Source organism: Pleurodeles waltl, chromosome 9, assembly GCF_031143425.1.
Source record: "Pleurodeles waltl isolate 20211129_DDA chromosome 9, aPleWal1.hap1.20221129, whole genome shotgun sequence".
NCBI classification, from domain to species: domain Eukaryota; kingdom Metazoa; phylum Chordata; class Amphibia; order Caudata; family Salamandridae; genus Pleurodeles; species Pleurodeles waltl.
Window position 1 is genome coordinate 237,836,325 of NC_090448.1, and position 20,405 is coordinate 237,856,729.

General features: G+C 45.0%; 1 protein-coding gene across 11 annotated transcripts in view; it reads left to right on the forward strand.

Annotated features, from left to right (window-relative positions):
• IQSEC1 (IQ motif and Sec7 domain ArfGEF 1) overlaps positions 1–20,405 on the forward strand; it is a 695,018-nt gene that overhangs the window by 621,861 nt on the left and 52,752 nt on the right. For all 11 annotated transcript variants that reach the window (XM_069206623.1, XM_069206626.1, XM_069206624.1 and 8 more), the window contains one exon: positions 14,644–14,783. In XM_069206623.1, coding sequence (XP_069062724.1) covers positions 14,644–14,783 — 140 coding nt within the window. The remainder of the gene's footprint in view (positions 1–14,643; positions 14,784–20,405) is intronic.

Here is a 20,405-nt window from a genome sequence, read left to right on the forward strand (position 1 = left end):
GATCATAATGAAGGTGCAAGCTTCTGGGGGGCTTGGCCGGGGCCGGGGGCGCGTAGACTCCATGTACAACGGGTTCTAAGAATACGATGGGGGGCTACAACACTATGACCTGGAACGTTAGGGGGATGGGCACTCCGAGTAAGCGACATAGAATTCTTTCCTTTTTAAAAAGAAGAGGGGTGCATATAGCTATGCTACAGGAGACTCACCTCGCGCCCGGAGAGGGGGAGAAATTACGGAGGAGATGGAGGGGTCAGGTATTTGCCACAGAATATTCAGCTTACGCAAGAGGAACCCTAATTTGGATTAGAGCGGGAGTTCCATTTGTGCTAGATTCCTCCAACATAGACAGGGAGGGAAGATTTGTCATTCTAGAAGGGAAACTACAGGGGCTCCAGTTGACCCTGAGTTGTATATACGCCCCCAACCAGGAACAAGCATTATTCATGACGGGCCTGTCTGGGCATCTCACTCGTCAATGCACGGGGGAAGTACTAATAGGAGGAGACTTTAACGCAGTGCTTGATATCGACCTAGATAGGTCTAACCCCCCACTGCAGGGAGCAACATCAATTAAAGCAGCAAAAAAACTAGCAGAGTGGCTGGACGCCTGGGGACTGGTGGATGCTTGGAGGCTACAACACCCTGTTGCCAGGGATTATTCGTTTTACTCGGGCCTCCACCAGGTACATACTAGAATCGACAGAATAGTTTGCACAGCAGGGCTGGCCCGAAATATGACCCACGCGGAGTACCTTGCCCGCACAATATCTGATCATAATCCTCTATTGATGACATTGAATGTATCTCGGGACAGACCTCCTATACCGGCATGGAGAATGCTTCCGTCGGCCTTGGAGGACCAAGTGTACAGGGAGGGGGTACAAAGCTACTTAGAGGAACACATAGAGGATAACCGGGGATCCACTTCCTCCAGAGGCATAGAGTGGGAGACACTCAAGGTGGGGACGCGGGGTCATTGTCTGGGACAGTCAGTGGGGATAAAACGTACACTTGAGAGAGAACTAAACGCACTGGAGAAGGTCATCCACGAGGGGGAGTTGAGACAGGGCCCCACAAGACAAGCGGATGAAGAGTACGAGAGTGCGCGTAGGGAGCACTCCCGAATAGAAGAGCGTCTTAGATGCCACAGTGTGCAAAGATACTTGGTATCCATGCAATCAGAGGAGGGGAGATCCGGTAGACTTCTGGCATGGCTAGTGCGCCCGAATGGTGATAGTGGTCCTATTGCAAGTGTATTGGACAGGGGTGGGACACGCAGAATTAGTCCAGAATCCATTAACGACGCATTCAAAGATTATTATACGTACTTGTATAGGAAGCCTACAGACTTGGAGGTGGGGATCCTTGATGGTTTCCTAACTCGGATGTCTCTGCCGGCTTTGAGCCCGGAGGACGGGGCCGGCCTGGAGGGTCCAGTGACTGTAGAAGAGATAAACGAAGCAATCACGCAGCTGGCTCCTGGGAAGACCCCAGGCACAGATGGTCTTCCGATGGATTTTTATAAAAAGTATAAATCCTTATTAACTCCCAGACTGAAGGAAATGTATATGGAGGCGGTAAAGAATGGGGTGCTCCCTTCCACGCTCCGTGAAGCATTGGTTGTGCCGCTCCCAAAAACAAACATTAGTGATCCATCGGTAACAGAATTTAGACCACTATCAATGCTAAATAGCGACTTTAAGATCTTGAGTAAGATACTAGCTAATCGGTTACTGCCCCTTATGCCGACCCTGGTGCACCCTGACCAGAATGGTTTTATTCCTGGTCGCAGCACCTCCTTGAATCTTAGGCGGATTTTCTCTATAATGCATATGCCTGATGAGGCGAAGCCACCAGCCGGGACCTTGCTAGCTGTGGACTTTGAAAAGGCCTTCGACTCGATCAGATGGGATTACTTGAGGGCGACAATGTTAAAAATGGGCCTGGGTGGTGGCTGGGTTGCCTGGGTGGACCTGTTATATTCGTCCCCATTGGCAAGGGTCAAGACGGGTAGGACGGTCTCAGCTGTTTACCCAGTGCATCGGGGAACTAGACAGGGATGCCCCCTGTCCCCATTGTTGTTCGCGTTGGCGATGGAACCCTTAGCGGCGTGGGTGCGAGGTGAAGGAGCGGGCAGAGGGATTCGGTGGGGACCAGGGGATCACATTATCTCGCTATATGCAGACGACATTTTGATATACCTTAGAGACGGGGCGAGTGGACTCCCCTGGGCCCTGAACGTACTTGAGGAATTTGGTTTAGTATCAGGATTAAGACTTAACCGTAATAAAACATATGTGTTCCCCCTGACGTCTGGATATGGTCGCCCCATAGCGTGCCCGGTGGACCTGAAATGGGCTCCGCGTACATTTAGATACTTGGGGATCCAGATCTACCATGGTATGGCTGACCTAAGAGAGGGTAACCTAGGTGGAGTGCTTCGTTCGCTGAGATCATCAGTAACATTCTGGCGCTCTTTAAAATTGTCAGTGATGGCTAGAGTGGCGCTATCCAAAATGATCATGCTCCCCCGACTGCTCTATTACTTTGCCAATTTACCGCTGCTAATACCCCGGGCATGGTTCCGTGATCTGAACACCTTGCTTAGAGAACTAATTTGGGATAGTGGGCGAAGACGTACCACTCTCGTGACCATCTGCAGGCCTCCCCAAGCGGGAGGCCTGGGGGCACCTGACTTTGAGGCATATTACCTTGCATCCCAATTGCAGTGGATAGCCGGGTGGCTTACGGGTCGGGGCCAATTGGATTTATATACGGCCCAGGGAGTGATTGATACGGCGTGGATTGCGGCAAACATGGCAAACAGGAAGATAACTCTCCCTGGGAACAACATAATGATAAAAGTGGCAATAGGATGTTGGAAAAGATGCACGAAAAGAGTAGGAGTTGGTCACCCGTATTCTCCAGCTCTGCCGCTGGCAGTACTTGCTATAGAACCCAGGGGGAGGGGGCCGGGAAGTATGGGACTCAGTCATTGGCTAGCAGCGGGAATAGAAGTAGTGGGAGGACTTTTCAAAGAGGGTGTCCTGAGGGGATTTGATGACTTGATGGAAGAGGGTGTTCCCGGTGGACAGTTTCTACTGTACGGGAGACTGGTACATACCCTTAGGGCTCACTGGGACACGGCAAATGCGGAACCTGACACACACGGGGTTTTGCACTCACTGATGACATTAGGTGAGGAAACACGTCTCATCACCAAGATATATCGGTCCCAGGTTGAGGCAGCTTTAGACCCCCTACGTTCACTGAGAGGAGGCTGGGAGGGCACGGTTGGTCGAGAACTCACAGACTCAGAATGGAAAAAGATACTGGCTTACCCCCGGATGGTGTCCCGTAATACACGCTTAAGGTACCTTCAATATAATTACCTGCATAGAACATACCTCACACCCCACAGGCTGTTCCGTATATACGGTGGATCTCCAGCGACCTGCCCGAGATGCGGGGGGGGTGGGGCGAATTTCGACCACATGGTTTGGACTTGCCCGGTGATCCAGACTGGCTGGAAGGAAATGTTGACTACCTTAACTGAATTGCTTGAGGTTGAGTTAAGACCCAGCCCCGAGATGTGCTTGCTGGGCCTTGGACCAACGGCACTCCGTGGAAAAGTGAAGGGGCGCTTTTTGGACCTCACCCTGGCACTATATAAGAGACTAATCTCGAGGGGCTGGAAAGCTGCGGGTTGTCCTTTACTGACTGTCTGGGAGAATGATACATTAACGTGGGCTAGAGCAGAATTACAGGTCCTAAAAGCAGAAGAAGCCAGGAGTATCCGCCGGGTTCCCATAGCTCCGGGGTGGGAGAACTTAGTGACGAATTGGGAGAGTATAACTAGGAGATTGGTGAACCCAGCAAGAGAAACCAGCGACTCCCAACCCACGCCGAGGTCGGAGCCAGGCGATTGTAGCACATAGATAGGCGCCCAGAACAAACCCGACCCCCACGTGGCTTTCATTAAGTGTAGAGGCCTGAAGACAGCTGGGCCGTGGATCCCCACCTCGCCATCGAACATGATAGGCAGTGTGCGTGCCCCTCCGCCTACACGGCGCGTCCCTGCGCCCTGGGTCGATATTACCCCCTGCTTAAAATTAAAATAAAAAGTGGATCTGACATAGCACCTTCAGTTCAACAACTATAAAAATCATTTGCACATAGCCGCATGGTTGGCCCTGTGTGGCCTGTTCTTTTTTATTCCCGCCTCTTCCTCCTTCCTCCCACACCCAATTGGGTGGCACCTAACCCTCTATATCATTATTCCAAGTTACAAGGAAGAAGGGGTTTAAACCTGTTGCTTGACTATTGATTATGCAGAACAAAGAGCTGTAACAAAGAAAAGTGATTGAATAAGTAAAAGAGTAACTGGTTGAATAAAGAGAAATAAAACGACTGTTAATAAAGATTGAGCAATAAGCGAAAAAGTACAAAATAAGAAGCAGATATAAAAGTGCATGTGAAATGAATAAATATGTAACGTTGTAATAGCAAAATGTTAATAAAAATATATTCTAAAAAAAAAATTATTCCGTGTCCCAGCCAGCTCTTTCATCTAGTGCGGGCAGAGCAAGTGGTGGGCTCCTGGTACTTGTGTCATTACTACTTCCAAAAATTGAGGTTTCTTTGATTTGGTCTTCTGCCTTTTTTTTGGTGGTCTTATTATCAATGACCAGGCAGAAAGATATTTTACTTTTTTATAATAATATTCAGAGTATCGCCCTGTCAGGAAGCCTCAAAGAGCTTACAGACTTTTTAGACTCTGCTGGAAAACTCCAGGACAAAGAATTTGACATGATTTGGGTTGGAGATTTTAATGTCCAATTGTATAATAATGAATTAACTTATTTATGCGGTGTCTCCATAGAAGGTAGAGAGTCACTTACTCACTTTATCCACTCTAATTTAGGTAACGCTCTGAATACCCTCATCTATAAATTTGATCTTGTTTTTGCAAGGGATATGATAAATAGTCAGATAAGGGAAATACCCACCTATACAGGGAGCACAAACGGTAGCATTATTGATTTTATCGTTATTTGCTCTTCACTTTCACGTATAATTGTGGATTTTAAAATTAAAGCCCACTGTGCCAGTGACCACAATCCTTCGAGTATAAAATTAGCTCTTAAAACTAGGGTAATTTCACCTAGGATAGTACGCAAGGGGAAAGTGTTTTTTAAGAGAAATTTTGGCCCCCGTATGAGATGGGAGAGAGTAAACTCTAATACCCTTCATGAGGACCTTATAACACAAAATAAGGTCCACATTAATACTTGTTTGTCTTTGCAACCCACTTGCGCCCACCTTATAACTGCTTTTGAGTCTTTAAGCTGTGCTATTTCTGAGGCACTGACGTGTGCCGAACACCCTAAAGGCGCAAAACCTCAACTTTGGTTTAACTCGGCCTGTACGGCTGCCCACAGAGACTTAAAAACAGCTATTAAAACGATTCCATTTAGTTGTGATTTAGTTAAACAGGCTAGGGGCCGATATAAGTCAGTCCTTGAGGAGAGGAAGAATAAAAATACTCACTAGCGCATGGGAAGATCTCATGGCAGCCACGGAATTGAGGGACCCCTCTCAATTTTGGAAGGTGGTTAATCACCCATATTTTTCAGGACAGGCAAATAGGGAGGAAGACTGTCTGATACCAGAGGGGGTCTGGGAAGAACACTATTCATCTGTATTTCAGTCCGTAAATAACCCTAATTATGGTGTGGAGGTATGTGGCCTTTCATGTTTGGCTACTTCCATTCCAATCAAGAGTGGATTTTTACTTGAGACACATGAGATCACCACAGCAATAAATAAAATGAAACTAAGGAAAGCCCCTGGCCCCAACGGGGTTCCAGTGGACTTATTCAAATCTTTACCTGATCTGTGGGTTCCGCTAATCACAAACGTTTTGAATGCTATTCAAAGTTCTATCCCTTCCTCATGGCTAACGACTATAATTGTCCCGATATTTATTTAAAAAGGGTAATAGGCTTGACCCCTTTTGCTATAGACCCATTTCTCTTATTGACTCCACGGCAAAGATTCTGGGGAGTGTTATTTTGAATCAGCTTGAGGAGTGGGTGGCAACGACAAACATTCTATCGCCAATTCAATATGGGTTTAGGCCTGGATTAGGCACAGTGGATCAGGCCCTAAACTTACACCTTATTCTTAGCAAATATGTTATTGCGAAAAGGGAATCTATCCACTTAGCCTTTATAGACCTGTCCAGTGCATTTGATATGGTGAATAGAGTAAAATTGTGGGAAATAATGGACACAATGGGGGTTGAGCAAGATTTGTTGGATCTGATCAAACGTTTATATTCTGACCTTACTATCACAATTCAGTTTGGACAACACGGCGAAAGATCCCATCCCCTTGCATCCAATCGGGGTGTTAGACAGGGTTGCACTTTGGCACCTTTTTTATTTCTGTTGTACACAAATGGCTTGTTTAGCTATTTAGCTCAAAATGGTAAGGATTTCCCAAGGATGAGTTTTAGACAATTGTATGCTGACTACACCGTTTTAATTGCCCGCACGGCCAATGGCCTACAGACCCTTTTGGATCTTTTTTTAACGCATACACAAGAGCTTTAAGTCACATGTTATGATTTGCGGTCCTAAAAAAACACGCACTAAATGTTTTGCAAAGGGGGGGGGGGGGGAACACCTTAACAAAGGTAAAAGACTTTTGCTATTTAGGTTTGTACCTAAGTTCTTCTCTGTCATGGAAATTCCATTTGAATTTTAAGCTCCAACAAATGGAAAGAAATGCTGAAGCAATCTTTCGCTTTGCCCGTAGATTAGGGCAGAGACCGGTTCATCAGATCATTACGCTCTTTAAATCCAAATGTTTTTCGGCGGCGATTTATGGAGGAGGCCTCTGGGGATATACCAGTTCAAGTATATTACAACGGGCAGAGAATACATTTCTCCACCGGCTACTTGTGGTACCCAAGAATGTAGCGAATATGATATGCCATGAGGAGTTGGGAATCCGCTACATTACAGATTTGATAGATATTGGCCCCCTTTTGTTATGGATAAAAGTATGGTCAAATCCGGCGGCTACTTTAACACATGATTGTGTAAAAGACTGTATTTCGTAAGCAAACCACAACAAAATTCCATGGTTAAATTTTGTTCATAACTGTTTTTTGAAATTTGGACTTGGAGTTTATGTATTCTAAACCAGAGCTCTTGCCCGCCAATGCGAAGGAAATTGTTAAATTCCAATATAAAGAGTACGCTACGAATCTTAGATACCAAGTGGCAGAGAAATTGAGTTCTTTTGATTCATATGTACAAATTTCATCACCAAATTCGATAGAACCTTATTTTGTTTGGTTTCCGATCCCTTCCCTATACTCTTTACTTGTACTTTTTAGATTTAATATGATTCATTTTAGAGTGGCGTTTCCAACAAAATCCGTGTGGGGGAAAAAACATTACCGCCATGCCCTTGTGACAATTTTTCAAAACAAAGTACTTGTCACTTTATTTTATTTTGTACACTCTTTTCAGTTCCTAGGTAAACCTTTTTATTACCCATTTTGCGTAATTTGCACACCCTTTCTTACAAAGAAGGATTGATTGGCATTCAAAGCCTTTCATCCAAACAAATGTGCAGCTCTGTTTTAAGTTTTATCAAGCCCGCTATCACCATTAGGAATCGATATGAATTAGTGATGTGACTATTTATTAATGGAATTCAAATACTGTTTTATTGTTGTATACGATTTTATAAGTATTTTTATTATATATTGACTTAGTAGGCTTAAGTGGTACGCTTAGATTTTATAGACTTGCAGATCGAAGAGTCTTGCTTTTTGAATTATGTAATAAGTACTGTATTTTATGATGATTTATATGTATGTGTACTTTTATGGCAATACGCCGAATAAAGTTATTTTGACTGACTGACTGAATAATTTTTCAAGCACTTAGATGTTTGGTGGATTGGTTTTGAAGGTTCAGTCCTCCCCTTCCCACCCCCCCTCCCCCAACCATCTATGAATGTTTGTCTGCTGGTTCTAGGTACATACCTGTAGAAATATTAATGTGTAAGGGACGTCAGTTAGGGGTCACATGAGTTCATAGCGACTACCCCTGGCTTGCCTTTAAACCCCTGGCACTGCCTTTGCAACCTATGACCTCAAAGCTGGCAAAAGTAGTGCCAAGACACAGGGGTTGGTTGCATTATCAGTGTCAGGCTCCAGCCTCCTTTTCTGCTAATTTTTTATCACATTAATTGTGATTAATAATCTGTCATTCACTAGTAATATATTAACAAGCATTTGCAATGCAACGGGTCTCGCATTTCTCCGAGTTAGAGCTATTAGCTGTTGTAAACACCCAACTTGACTTTTATTGCCACATCGGATGGAAAAAAAGAGCGTGATCGCATTGCTACAGTTCACTTGTAGTGAAACCTATCGGCAAAAGTTCAATTATCTACGTAACCGGCAAAAGTGCAATTAACTATGTAACAGGGTCGATGTCATGCAAAGCGCTCAACTTCTGCCAAGCGAGATCTCGCTGCGAAAAAAGATAAAAAGTAGCCCACAAACCGGTCGGAAAACAGCGAGACTCGTATGTTTTCAGTACTTGGTCGGTGCGCTTGAGCAGGGCTAACCACCGGAAAAGGTATGACATATGCATGCCTTCACCTAAAGAAAGCTAGCAGATTTTAAAAGGCAAGCCCACGAACCAATGAAAGACACTGACGTGACATGGACGGGGCTCCAAGCCCTTTTCGAACTACTAAAGCGTCTCGCAAGCAATATGCATGCGCAAGCGCATGCTGGCACAGGCTCGACCCTAAAAAAGTGGATCAGCAGGATCTGGAACGGAACCTCCCCTTTCATTTTAGGTAAGTGAATTAAAATACTTTTTAGTATATTTTATATGTGTACATGTAGTGGTTGAGAGAGAGTTCAGGTGAGAGAGTGTGTACGTGTGGGCTTGTATGTTAGTATGTGTGATATTGCGTTTGTGTGAAGTTGAGTGAAAATGTACAGGTGGGTCAGAGTAAGAGTGAGCAAGAAAGTGCGAATGAGTGAATTAGGGTAAGAGTGAGGGCAATTATCGTGATGTCATGAGGGTTAAGATTATGTGACATTACTTCCTGTGACATCATTAAGGTCAAAGAGTGTATGAAGTCACTTCCGCTACCCCTGGCATTTTGGTGAATCGACGTTCATGAGTGTATCAACATATGCTATTGTATTGATATGCTTGGGTAAAGTAACAGTGTCTACTTATCTAATCTTACTCATCAGGCCCCTACCCTTTCGCCCAGGTGAGCCAGAGTGCATTCTCTGCACAGCTACTAATGGATAGAGCATAGGGAAAGATACATTATTTCATTTCTTCCCCTTTGGTAGTGCATAGATAGTTGCTCGCATGCCAGAGCTTACATATTGTGTGGCTTGCATTGGTTTAGGTGAAGATATAGCACAAACAATGAAAATGTTTGTCTTGTGTCAGCATTATCACTTGCCCGTCATTACATCAGGTGCCGGGCCATGAACCTGAAAGCTTTGAGGAAGCGGTCCCTAATGCCGCTCATGGTCCAGCTCCACCTCGCTCCTGGTTAAGAGGACTGTCCTGTGACCACTCGCGGAGCCACCATCACCTTTCCTGTCTATTCCAAATATTCAGGACACTCATGTAAGAAGAAAAAGTCGAAGAAGCACAAGCGCTCTTCGACTTCACCCCATCGGTAGGACGGCGTGACGCGGGATAAGGAGCGACCACTCACTAGGCCTTTGCCTTTGGAGCCAATGTCTAGGTCGGCTCCCCGACTTTCCGGGAGCCAGAGCCACCATCTTGGGAAGAAGTTGTTTTTTTCCTCCAGCGTAGCATTGCGGTTGGTGAACGCCAAATGCATTTTGGGGCATTTCACCCATACTTTATGGGACACGGTCACCAAGAGCTGCCACAGGTCCTGAAGGAGGCCCGGGCCATTCTCTCCCAAGCTGTTGCTGATAGGTCAGACAAGCAAAGTTCACCATCAGATGCGGACTGGATACGACTGACTGTCTTTGCAGATTGTTTACATCAACGTTGGCTTTGAGATGCCATGCCTGGTTACGTACATCTGTCTGTTCAGGGGTTTTCGAATCTACTTTGATGGACATGTCCTTTGATAGCACACATCTCTTCGGGGACAAAGCAGACTCAGCGCTCAAGGGCTTTAAGGAGTCTCGGGCTATGGCTTGGTCCTTTGGCCTTGTGGCTTCCCGTCGCCCCTTTCAGTCTGCTTTTCGCCTCTTTTGTGGCTACAGTAGGGGCACCCAGCCACGTCCATTCCCTGCCAGCCACTGTGCCGTGCGTGCTGCACAGCCTCTACATATCCAAGGGCGTTGGATCCAGCATCCATGTGGATCTGGGAGCCAGCGGTGTAGCAAATGCCCCCGCCCACCCTTCTGGTGCTGCCTCCAAGCCTTCCTGATCTGTCACTTCCCCACCAGGGTTCAGTCTGTGGCAGGATTCACCATCACCTTCCCCACTGGAATACCATCACGTCAGACAGGTAGTTTTTGCACGCACAAGCAAAATGGCACATGTGGCCACGTCATAGGCTTTTTTTCATTTTCTTCTTTAGTTATGGTGCACAGCATCGGGGATGCTTTACACCATCACTTAAAACCATTGACGAAGCCAATAGGTCCCAAACACGAGACCCTTTTGGCTTTGTCAATTCTTGTTTCCCTAATCTTACCACTATCCTTTTTATAGCTTTCTTGACCAAGGAAGCCGTAGAGATGGCCCCTTTGCCAGAAGTAGGTTGTGGTTGCTATTCCTGCTACTTTGTGCTGCCCAAAAAGGAGAAGGGCCTCCACCCTATCCTAGACCTCCGGTCCCTCAACCGCTTCCTCAGGCAGGAGAAGTTCAAAGTGCTCACTCTAGCTGAGGTCCTATCTGCCCTAGGTCCTGAAGACTGGATGGTAGTGTTGAACTTGCAGGATATTTATTTTCATATTCCCGTCCTCCCTGCCCACAGAAGTTACTTGCCGTTCGTGGTAGGTCACAAGCATTTTTCCCCTTCGGCCTTATCAGTGGCCCTCATGTGTTCACCAAGGAGATGCAGATGGTCGCAGCTCATCTGCACATGTTAGGAATTTCAGTCTTCCCCTACCTCAACGACTGGCTGTTGAAGGCGGACTTGCACCAGGCTGTCGTCTCCCATCTCCAGACTATGACGGACCGCCTGCATTTGCTGGGGTTCCCTGTAAACGTGCCGAAGTAACACCTGGTGAGTCCATGATATTCAGGCTGTGATGCCAATGTTTCAGCCTCTGTCCTGGATTCGGTGAGAATGACTGACTTTGAGGCTGCTTGTCTCATGGCCTCCTGCATACTGCTAGTGACTCATGCGGCCTCTGCAATGGGACCTGAAGTTCCAGTGGGCGCATTATCAGGGGAATCTATCTTAATGATCCAGATCGTGGAGGGGGACTGCACAAGAGTTACAATGGTGGCTTTAGAACAGTGATTGGGTCAAAGGCAGATCACTCTCCCTTCCCCAACCAGATCTGACATTAGTGACAGATGCGTCACTCTTGGGTAGGAGCAGCCACATGGGAGAGGAGAAGATCAGAGGCGTCTGGTCTCTTGTGGAGTCCAAGCTCCATATCAACCTTTTGAAGCTCAGGGCAACCAGACTGACATTGAAAGCATTCCTTCTCTCTCTCAAAGGGAAAGTGGTGCAGGTGTTCACAGACAACACCACTGCCATGTGGTACTGGAAGAAGCAGGGCAGGGTGGGGTTGTGGACCCTATGTCAGTAGGCTCTGCGCCTCTGGACATGGCCAGAACATTAAGGCATATCCCTGGTGGTTCAACATCTGGCAGGCTCTCGGAACATCAGAGCGGACGAACTCAGCTGTCAATGCCTGGTCCATCACTAATGGTGTCTCCATCCGGAGGTGGCAAAAGGTCTCTTGTGGGGAGATTCTTGGTTAGATCTGTTCGTCTCTGCAGAGAACGTGCAATGTCAGCTGTTTTGCATGCTGGAGTTTCCAAGGCGGCAACACTTTTCCTCTCGAGTGGAACGCAGACCTCCTTTATGCCTTTCCACCAATACCACTTCTGCCCATAGTTATCAAGAACGACCAGGCTCAAGTCATTCTTGGGGCTCCAGACTGGCCACAAAGAGTATGGTATACTCAGCTCTTGAGCATGGCCATCAATCCTCCAGACTGCCCCTTCAGCAGGATCTTCTCTCTCAGCAGCAGGGGATTGTTTTCCACCTGAACCTGTCCAGTATCCGCCTTCTTGCTTGGAGATTGAGCTGTGGCAGTTGACCGCTTTTGACTTTAAGCCCGAAGTATGCAATGTTATCTTGGCAGCCAGGCGTCCCTTCACCAAAACAGTATACGTCTGTCAAATGAACAAATTTGTGGCATGGTGTACCAACAAGTCTGTTGATCCCCTCTCTGCCCCTCTTTCTGAGGTTCTTTTATTAGTTCTTTCTTTGGCCCAGCAGGGCTTTGCTCTGGGCACCCTAAAGGGTCGTTTGTCTGCCATCTCGGCTTTCCTCCCCTTGCCTAACCAACCTTATTCAAATCTCCCATTGTTGGACGATTTCTTAAGGATTTTACTCATCACTTTCCTCCATCCCTGTTCCTAATGCCCCAGCGGGATTTTAACTTGGTTCTCACTTATTTGATGTGCACTCCCTTTGAGCCACTTCTAATTGTCCCCTTTGCCTGCTTACACTAAAAACAGCCTTCCTTGTGGCTATCACCTCTACCCGCAGACTGAGTTGCACGCTTTTTCTTCTAAGCAACTTTTCCTCTCCTTCCACCCTGACAAGGTAGTGCATTGTACTAGGGCTTCTTTTCTCCCTAAACTGGTTATGCCCTTTCATGTAGGCCAATCCATCACCTTGCGTACTTTTTACGTGCCCCCACATCCCTCTAAAGAAGAGGAGGGACTCCACTGCCTGGACCCAAAAAGAGCATTGGCATTTTACCTCAATCCTACTCAAGAGTTCCAGGTGGATGATCAACTCTTTGTGGGCTATGTGGGTGCGAAGAAAGGTTGGGCAGTGCAAAAAAGAACCATCTCCAGATGGGCTGTTCTCTGCATTAAAATGTGCTACATATAGGCTAAAAAGCAACCCCCAGAGGGCTTCCACGCTCACCTTACTAGAGCAACAGCTTCAACCACTGCGTTAGTACGCAGAGTTTCAGTCCTGGATATCTGCCAGGAAGCAACTTGGGCATCCTTGCACACGTTAACCAAACACTACTGCCTGGACAGTCAAGTCCGCTGGGACGGCAACTTTGGCTGTTCGGTCCTGCAGGACTTCCTAGTATGTTCTTGGCTCGCAGACCCACCTCCGGGTGTGGTATTGCTTGGTTATCTGTTCTAAGGTAAGGAATCTGAAACTAGAAGTCTCTATAAGGTGAACAAGTTACTTACTTTTGGTAACAGTTTATCTGGTAGAGACATATTCTAGCTGCAGATTACTTACTGACCCACCCAACCTCCACGCTCGTCGAACTGATTTCTACGGACAGGAACTTCCCATTCAGGGCCCCAGTTCTGGTGCACCAATATCAGTGTTCTTCATATCTCTGCTGTGAAAAGAAACTGATGGCAGTGCGCAGGCGTGGTGTTTATGCATGACCTGTGACATAATATCCGGCGACCACGACACCAAAAACGAACAGGGAATCGACTGCTGCCACATAACGGCACGCAGGGGTCGAAGAAAAATCTCCAGATCCAGACTGACACCTGGGGGAAATTCTAAGGTAAGGAATCTGCAACTAAAATATGTCTCTACCACATAAGTCGTTACTGAAGGTAAGTAACCTGTTCTTCATGTACTCCTACTGGGGAAAAATATCTTGATGAGCTTGATACAAGGTTTATGCCTACCACAATTGTGGAGGGATCCCAACGCTGGTTAGTCTCTATAGAAGGTTGAATATTAGTGAACATGTATGTAAAACACCCTAAAGTGACTCAGCAGGAGGTGTGTTTGCTTGACTCATATGAAAAATGTTGAATCTTACTAGACCAACTCCCCTTGTTAAATGACAATGTGTGGCCTCTGCATGATCTTCAAGCCAGCTGCCACTTTGTTTGGATTTTGTGGAAACATATTTGTATGAGAGGAATACTGTAGGATTGTGATAGAGGTGTTTGTACAAACAGTGTCAAAGTAGTTTGTTGCCCGTGCGAGATGAAGAGGATGCTGTTATATGTAAAGTAAGTTATATTCCACAATTTGTGAAGTTGTGTGTTTCCTTTATTTAGAAGTATCTGTGAAAAAGGCCTTTGACCAGACTTGCTGGACTTTGTAATTAATTTACATTTCTCATTATTATCAGCATTCTCCATCGTCTCCTCTAAAGTAGGCTGTAAACATGTTTTCCCTATTCAGTATGTGATATAAGCTGGTAACCAGTGTGAAACAAAATCAGTAGGAGGCATCTGCTTTCCGCTCTAGGAATTACAGACATGCTGAGTAAAGATCGTCCTTGCCTGTGTCCTTGTGGGCAACCAATCATCGCTGAGCTGGTACTGCAGAGATGCGCTAATGTTTTCAGGCCTGATCCTCTAAACACAGAGTGATAATGAGAACTGCCTTTTTCTACAGGGGTAGATGACGGCGAAGACATCCCACGGGAGACGCTGATTGGAATTTATGAACGAATTCGGAAACGAGAGCTCAAAACCAATGAGGATCACGTATCCCAGGTCCAGAAGGTCGAAAAACTCATTGTTGGCAAAAAACCAGTAAGTAAATGTATGCAAAGGGAATTCATTTACGACGCCAGTGGAATGAGAGATGCCTGGAAAGAGACTAGTTACCATTGGCACTAGTGAAAGTAGGAGCACAGGCACATTTACATGTGGTATGAATGATGATGAAGAATCACTTGATTAGGAAGCCTTCATTGCCATTACATTGTACACACTTGCATACATACATTCCTAATCCTGCCAGTACTCTGACAGCTCTGCCTTCGGGCTTGTGCTAGAATGTAGTTCCATCCAACCTGCAAGGGGCATCCTTCCTTTGGGCAGCGTGGCAAATCTTGTTGTGGGCATATACATATATGATGCTTGTAATCCCATTGTATGCATGCTGTCACTGTGTTAGTGCCTGGTTCAGCGCCAACAGGTCTGCAGGCCGCTCAAAGGGCGAAGCATGTTGTTGCAGAGTGATGTCTTTTGAAATGCTTGGCCCACCTTGATTCCTTCACCAATGAATGACCTTAGCAGTATTTTAATGTTTCCACCATGCTATGTTTCAGAAAATGTTCATTACTGCTGCATATTTATTGTTGTGTGAAATTCTTAAGAACTTTATTTTGTGAAATTATTTGTTTTTAAAAAGCATTCCCAATAAAGTGCTTCAAAATCATTGCTAGGTGCGGTCTTCGATTTACAAAAGCTGAGCCTTGTTGGAAAGAGAGCACTTCTTTCAGCATTTATATTAAGGGATGCTTTTTAAAACATAAAGTTGCAATATCACCTTGTTTAGAAAAACTTAGTTATGGTGTTCCCACTTTAATCTGAATTGCTTCCCCTCTCCCAAATCCTACGTCATTGTGACAATGATGTTACACATATGGTGGACGTCTACTGAGCTCCTACTACTAAATTACCTGCATTAGTTCCCCCTTTTTACATATAGCTTGTTTACCGAATGTTAATCATTTTATTCCATTTTTAAACATATGTAAAAGCAGTAATATTTATCCACAACAATTATAAAAAGGATCAATATGCACAAAATATGTGTGAAAACACGTACGTGAAAGAATGTATTTTTTAGGAACAGTAGTATGAAGGGCCATTAATCTTTGAGGTAGTTCTTTGTATAAACTAGTCATACATTTGAGGATAGTTACAGCATTATGAAAACAGGCCTCACTATCCATAGTGTGACAGATTCTATATTTCGTCTTAAGCCACGAATTTGTTGTGTATTTTAGCTAGTGGCATGTTGTGTTCATAATTAATGTGCCATCTGTTAGAACACGTTTGTGTGTCGAGCTGTTTTTTCTGACTGTCACAATTGAACATGCAAGTGTATTGTTCACAAAGTAAGACTATCAGTTTCACTGGAAGGACAGGGGCGACGTTTCTTTATTCCATGTCGCTCTCCATAATTTAATGTAGCTGGAGAGGCTCATGTGCCGCTCATTGCCTCTGTAAAGACCAAGGTACGTTGCTTTCATCAGAGGTGGTGACATTCATGATAGGCAAGGTACCAACAATGGACAGTTATATTGTACAGGATGTGTGCTTGTGGAACTGGGGAATGCTGCAGAGGCTGTAAACTGATGAAACCAGTTGGGCCTTGGCATGCTTTCACATGCTGTAGAAACAATGTCCTGGTCAACTAGGGAGACCGTGGAACTAGAGGGCTTCTGAAAACTAAAGTCTGTTCACCGTTGAGACCAAAAGGACCTGCGACGTACTGTGCAGGCACTGTACCAAAAGGCTTAAACAGACCTCTGGCTTACTGTGTGAGAGTGTACCAATGTGTAACCGATCACAGTTGAACCTGTGTCATATGTAGTAGAATCTAAGAACTATACTTCAGTGCAGAGGATGTGTATCTTTAGACCAGTGGGATTTGGCACATGCTCTAGAGGAAGTCCATCCCTTTGGGGTCAGATGTGTTTTCACATACTCTGGAGGCAGTGCGATAATGGGCTTGTAGTGCTGTACCTTACTGCCAACATAGTGTATGTGGGTGGGTGTGGCTGTGAGTCTGACATATGGTGTTGACTCAGTGCAGCAAGGTGGAAGCTGGACACACTATTTTCTTAACTTACTTGTTATGTATTTTGTTAAAGTGTTGGGGTATTTAAGGACATTTACCAGCTGACCAAGAGGACAATAGGGTTTTTCAGTAGGAATTAATGCTACTGGAACAGATGTGTTTTTAGCACTTGTCTGAAATGCAAATAATAACTTATTCTTTGTCTGAGGTTACAGGAAAGGGTGTTTTTTGTTTCTCCTTTGCTATTGCTATCATCATGTTACTAGTTTGTATGTGAGCATTCATATACGTTAATGCACCCTTCATCTGAGATCAACATTGAATATTGATGAGGGATCCACTGTAGTCCAATGAGGCCTTCACAGATTTTCAAGTGTAGCACAATTTGATTCTTTAGAACCTGAAAAAAATGCAAAATGTAACCAATACCACAGGTTCATGGGTTTTTTGGTTGGGCTTTACCATTCTCTGGTATGTTGGTCATTGTCAGACATTTTGTTCTTTTCATCAAAGAGTTAAAATCATAAAACTGATCTTGGGGGTTGTTTTTATCTCCGCTCAGTCAAATTTATTTTATAAACGGTTTTAAGGCTTCTCTTTAACTTGGCTTCACATTATAATACAAATTATGTTAAAAACACATTATTACCTTGGGGGCAAAGAAATGAGAACTGCAAAATGTTCATGTTAAATCCCTTGTGGACATAGTCACAGTCCTTCACTGCATCTTCTTGTGCAGTCTGCAGCAACCCGACTCGTGCCTTCAACGGCCACACTAAAAAGGATTGCTTCTATTTTGATTAGGATTTTCAGATTTGTATTTACTTCTTGCACCGTTAGATTTTGATCATTTAATATTTGTTTCATAGTTTTGAGAATGTGGACATAATTCATACAATTGTTGATAACTAAATTACAATGTGATTACTCTTTTGAAGATGTATTCTATGTAGATAAAGGTGAGATGGACACATTTATCATTTTCTAGTGTAGTTGATCTTCTTTTCTCTTCCTTAGTATAAATTACCATTTGCTAGCTAGATTCACATACAAAGCTTTGATAAAACAAGCTTGATCAAACACCACTACAAAACAGCAAAGATGAATAACTGTATTGCTGTCCATGAATAGAGTAAAAGCCGCCTCCTCAACAAGATGTTAGAAAAATGATCTTCCTACCTGTATTAATATGCCAACCTGGTTTGGCTTGGAGATGTTTTACACTTGCTCGCTTCAGGATAAACAGTAATAATTTGCTTGTACCTTATAATAAAATGTTTCTACATTGTGTCCAACCTGGAGTGGATTACTTTATTGGTGGTCCTGGTACCTCTTTTGGCCTGAAGAGAGCTTTGTCATCATTTGTAATTCTGTTAAAGTGAATACTACATAGGGACCAGCGTTAGTGGACTAGAATGAGACTTAAAGATTCTGCATTTGTTTTGAATATTTTGGTTTTGATCCCCAAATTGATTTTTGTACCTAAACATTAATTGATTTCAGTGGATACCCTCACCATTCTGCTTTCAATTTAATTTCTTTATAAGTTCCATAATGGTTGCTTTATTATGGGCTCTGGTGCAACCTCCTCTTTGAGGCCATCTTTAGACACAACTTGAAGCCCATGCCACTCTGGAATCTTTATGGATGAATGAAGTAGTGAGGCACGTCTGGAACTTGAGGCTGACAATTTTGGGAGGTGCTGTGGACTAGCAGATAAAATAGTTGTGATTCCACCTGCTGATGCTCAGACCGTGTCTTTTAAATTAAAGATTACACCACTGATAGGACAGAAACGATCGAAAAAGGGCATGAGGTGTGTACTCCTAAGGTTTGCTGCTAAATTAGAATTGAACCATCATTGGGATCCCAAATTTACTACAGGGTGCCACAGAGCTGATGGATCCCAAAAGCAGACTGAGCCACTAAGCTGAAGTATGGCAACAGAGACCGAAGGTTTTGATTTTTATTTAGAGCAAGAATAGGCCTGGGAAGCAATTGGCAGGCGCCAGGATGAAGCTCCCAATACATATGGCTGTCATCAGGGACAGCAGACTCCTAGTCCATTAAGCTTTTGTTGAGGAGAATAACAGAGGGACTGATAGTTAGCCAATGGTTAGGGAGGCACTTCTGGTGTGTTTCAGGACACCACCTGAAAAGAATAAGACTAGGGTGGCCAGACACAAAAGATTTTTGTTTTGTCTAGGCCCTCCTCTTCAGCTGAAGAGGTCTTCAAGTGTACTTACTATTCATGAAGAAATATTACAGTTAGTTGTCTCACAGGACTTGGAAGCCCGGGCATGCTATGCCTAATGTCTCTTCAGTGGAGAAATCAGGGGGTTTCAATCCATTTCCGAGGGGACACTGTAGAACCATTTCTGAATGGACTCTTCGAATGGAATATTCAAATTGAATTTCATGGATGCACTGACCCTAGCACATACCCTTCAAGATTGGCAAATAATCCATAGCTGCTCCTGATCATATTATGGAAAGCCCTGACAAAGGTACCAGAGCTGCTAAGGTAGGGGTCCTGCGGGTTACATGTATCCACAAGGACAAAGATTATGGGGATCATTATGTACACGGCGGGGATCATGCTGGTGGTCTTATCGCAGACCGCCAGCCCCCTTGAGACCCTGCCGGCCGAATAATAGACTCTGCTAGGCCGGGACATTGCCGACGGCTCCATATGGAGCCGTTGTCAGTGCCGATGTGCAGCGGGTGCAGCAGCACCCGTCGCACAGATCACCTGCGCGACGGGGCACTGCACGGGGGGCCCTGAGCACCCCTTCCGTCAGCCTTCTCCCAGCGGGTGAACCCGCTAGGGAATGGCAGCAGAGCAAGGGGTCTTTATCTGCAGGGCAGCGCTGCTTGCAGCGCTGCCCTGCCAGATGAAGAATTCCACCATCGCCAGGCTGCCTGTCGGCGGTAGCCTGGCGCTGGTGGAAGGCCGCCTGTGGCGGTCCCACTGCCTTCATTATGTGGCGGGCAAGACCGCCATGTCGGTAGCGGTAATTTCCGCCGCCACTGGCGGTTCATAATGAGGGCCTATGTCTTTGTTGGGAGAGTTCTTCAAATCAGAGATTATTGGGGGGTTCCTCTACTCTGGTGGACATATGGAGTGCTTTTAGAGGCACCATTAGGGGATGAGGAAACAAAGGGAGTGGCATGGTATTATTATTTTGGACCTCAGGTTTCAAAAGACCTAGCAAAGGTGTTATGAAAGTCAAGGCAAACAAAACAGTGCTAACCCTTAGGAGTAGTTGAAGGTGCTACACAACTGTAAAAAACGAGCTCTAGCTTATCAAAAATTGCTAAATAACAGTAGGTATGGAGGCTTCAAACTGGCATCTTAAAAAGATGAGTGATCTCAAATGGCATCAGAGGTCATCACGCAGCCAGAGTCCACCTGAAATTTGCTGGAGTTAATTAAAATTGCAGACAGTCCGGCCACCCTTAGCCCAGTTCCTGTTCAGATTTATGTGTATGTGTTCCCTAATGTTTGTTGTTAGTTTATCATTTACTAGTATGCACAATTTGAAACACTTTTGTGGAGAGGAAATTCTTCTAGATATGCCTTCCAAAATTGTATGCAAGTTGAAGTAGGACATTGAGGT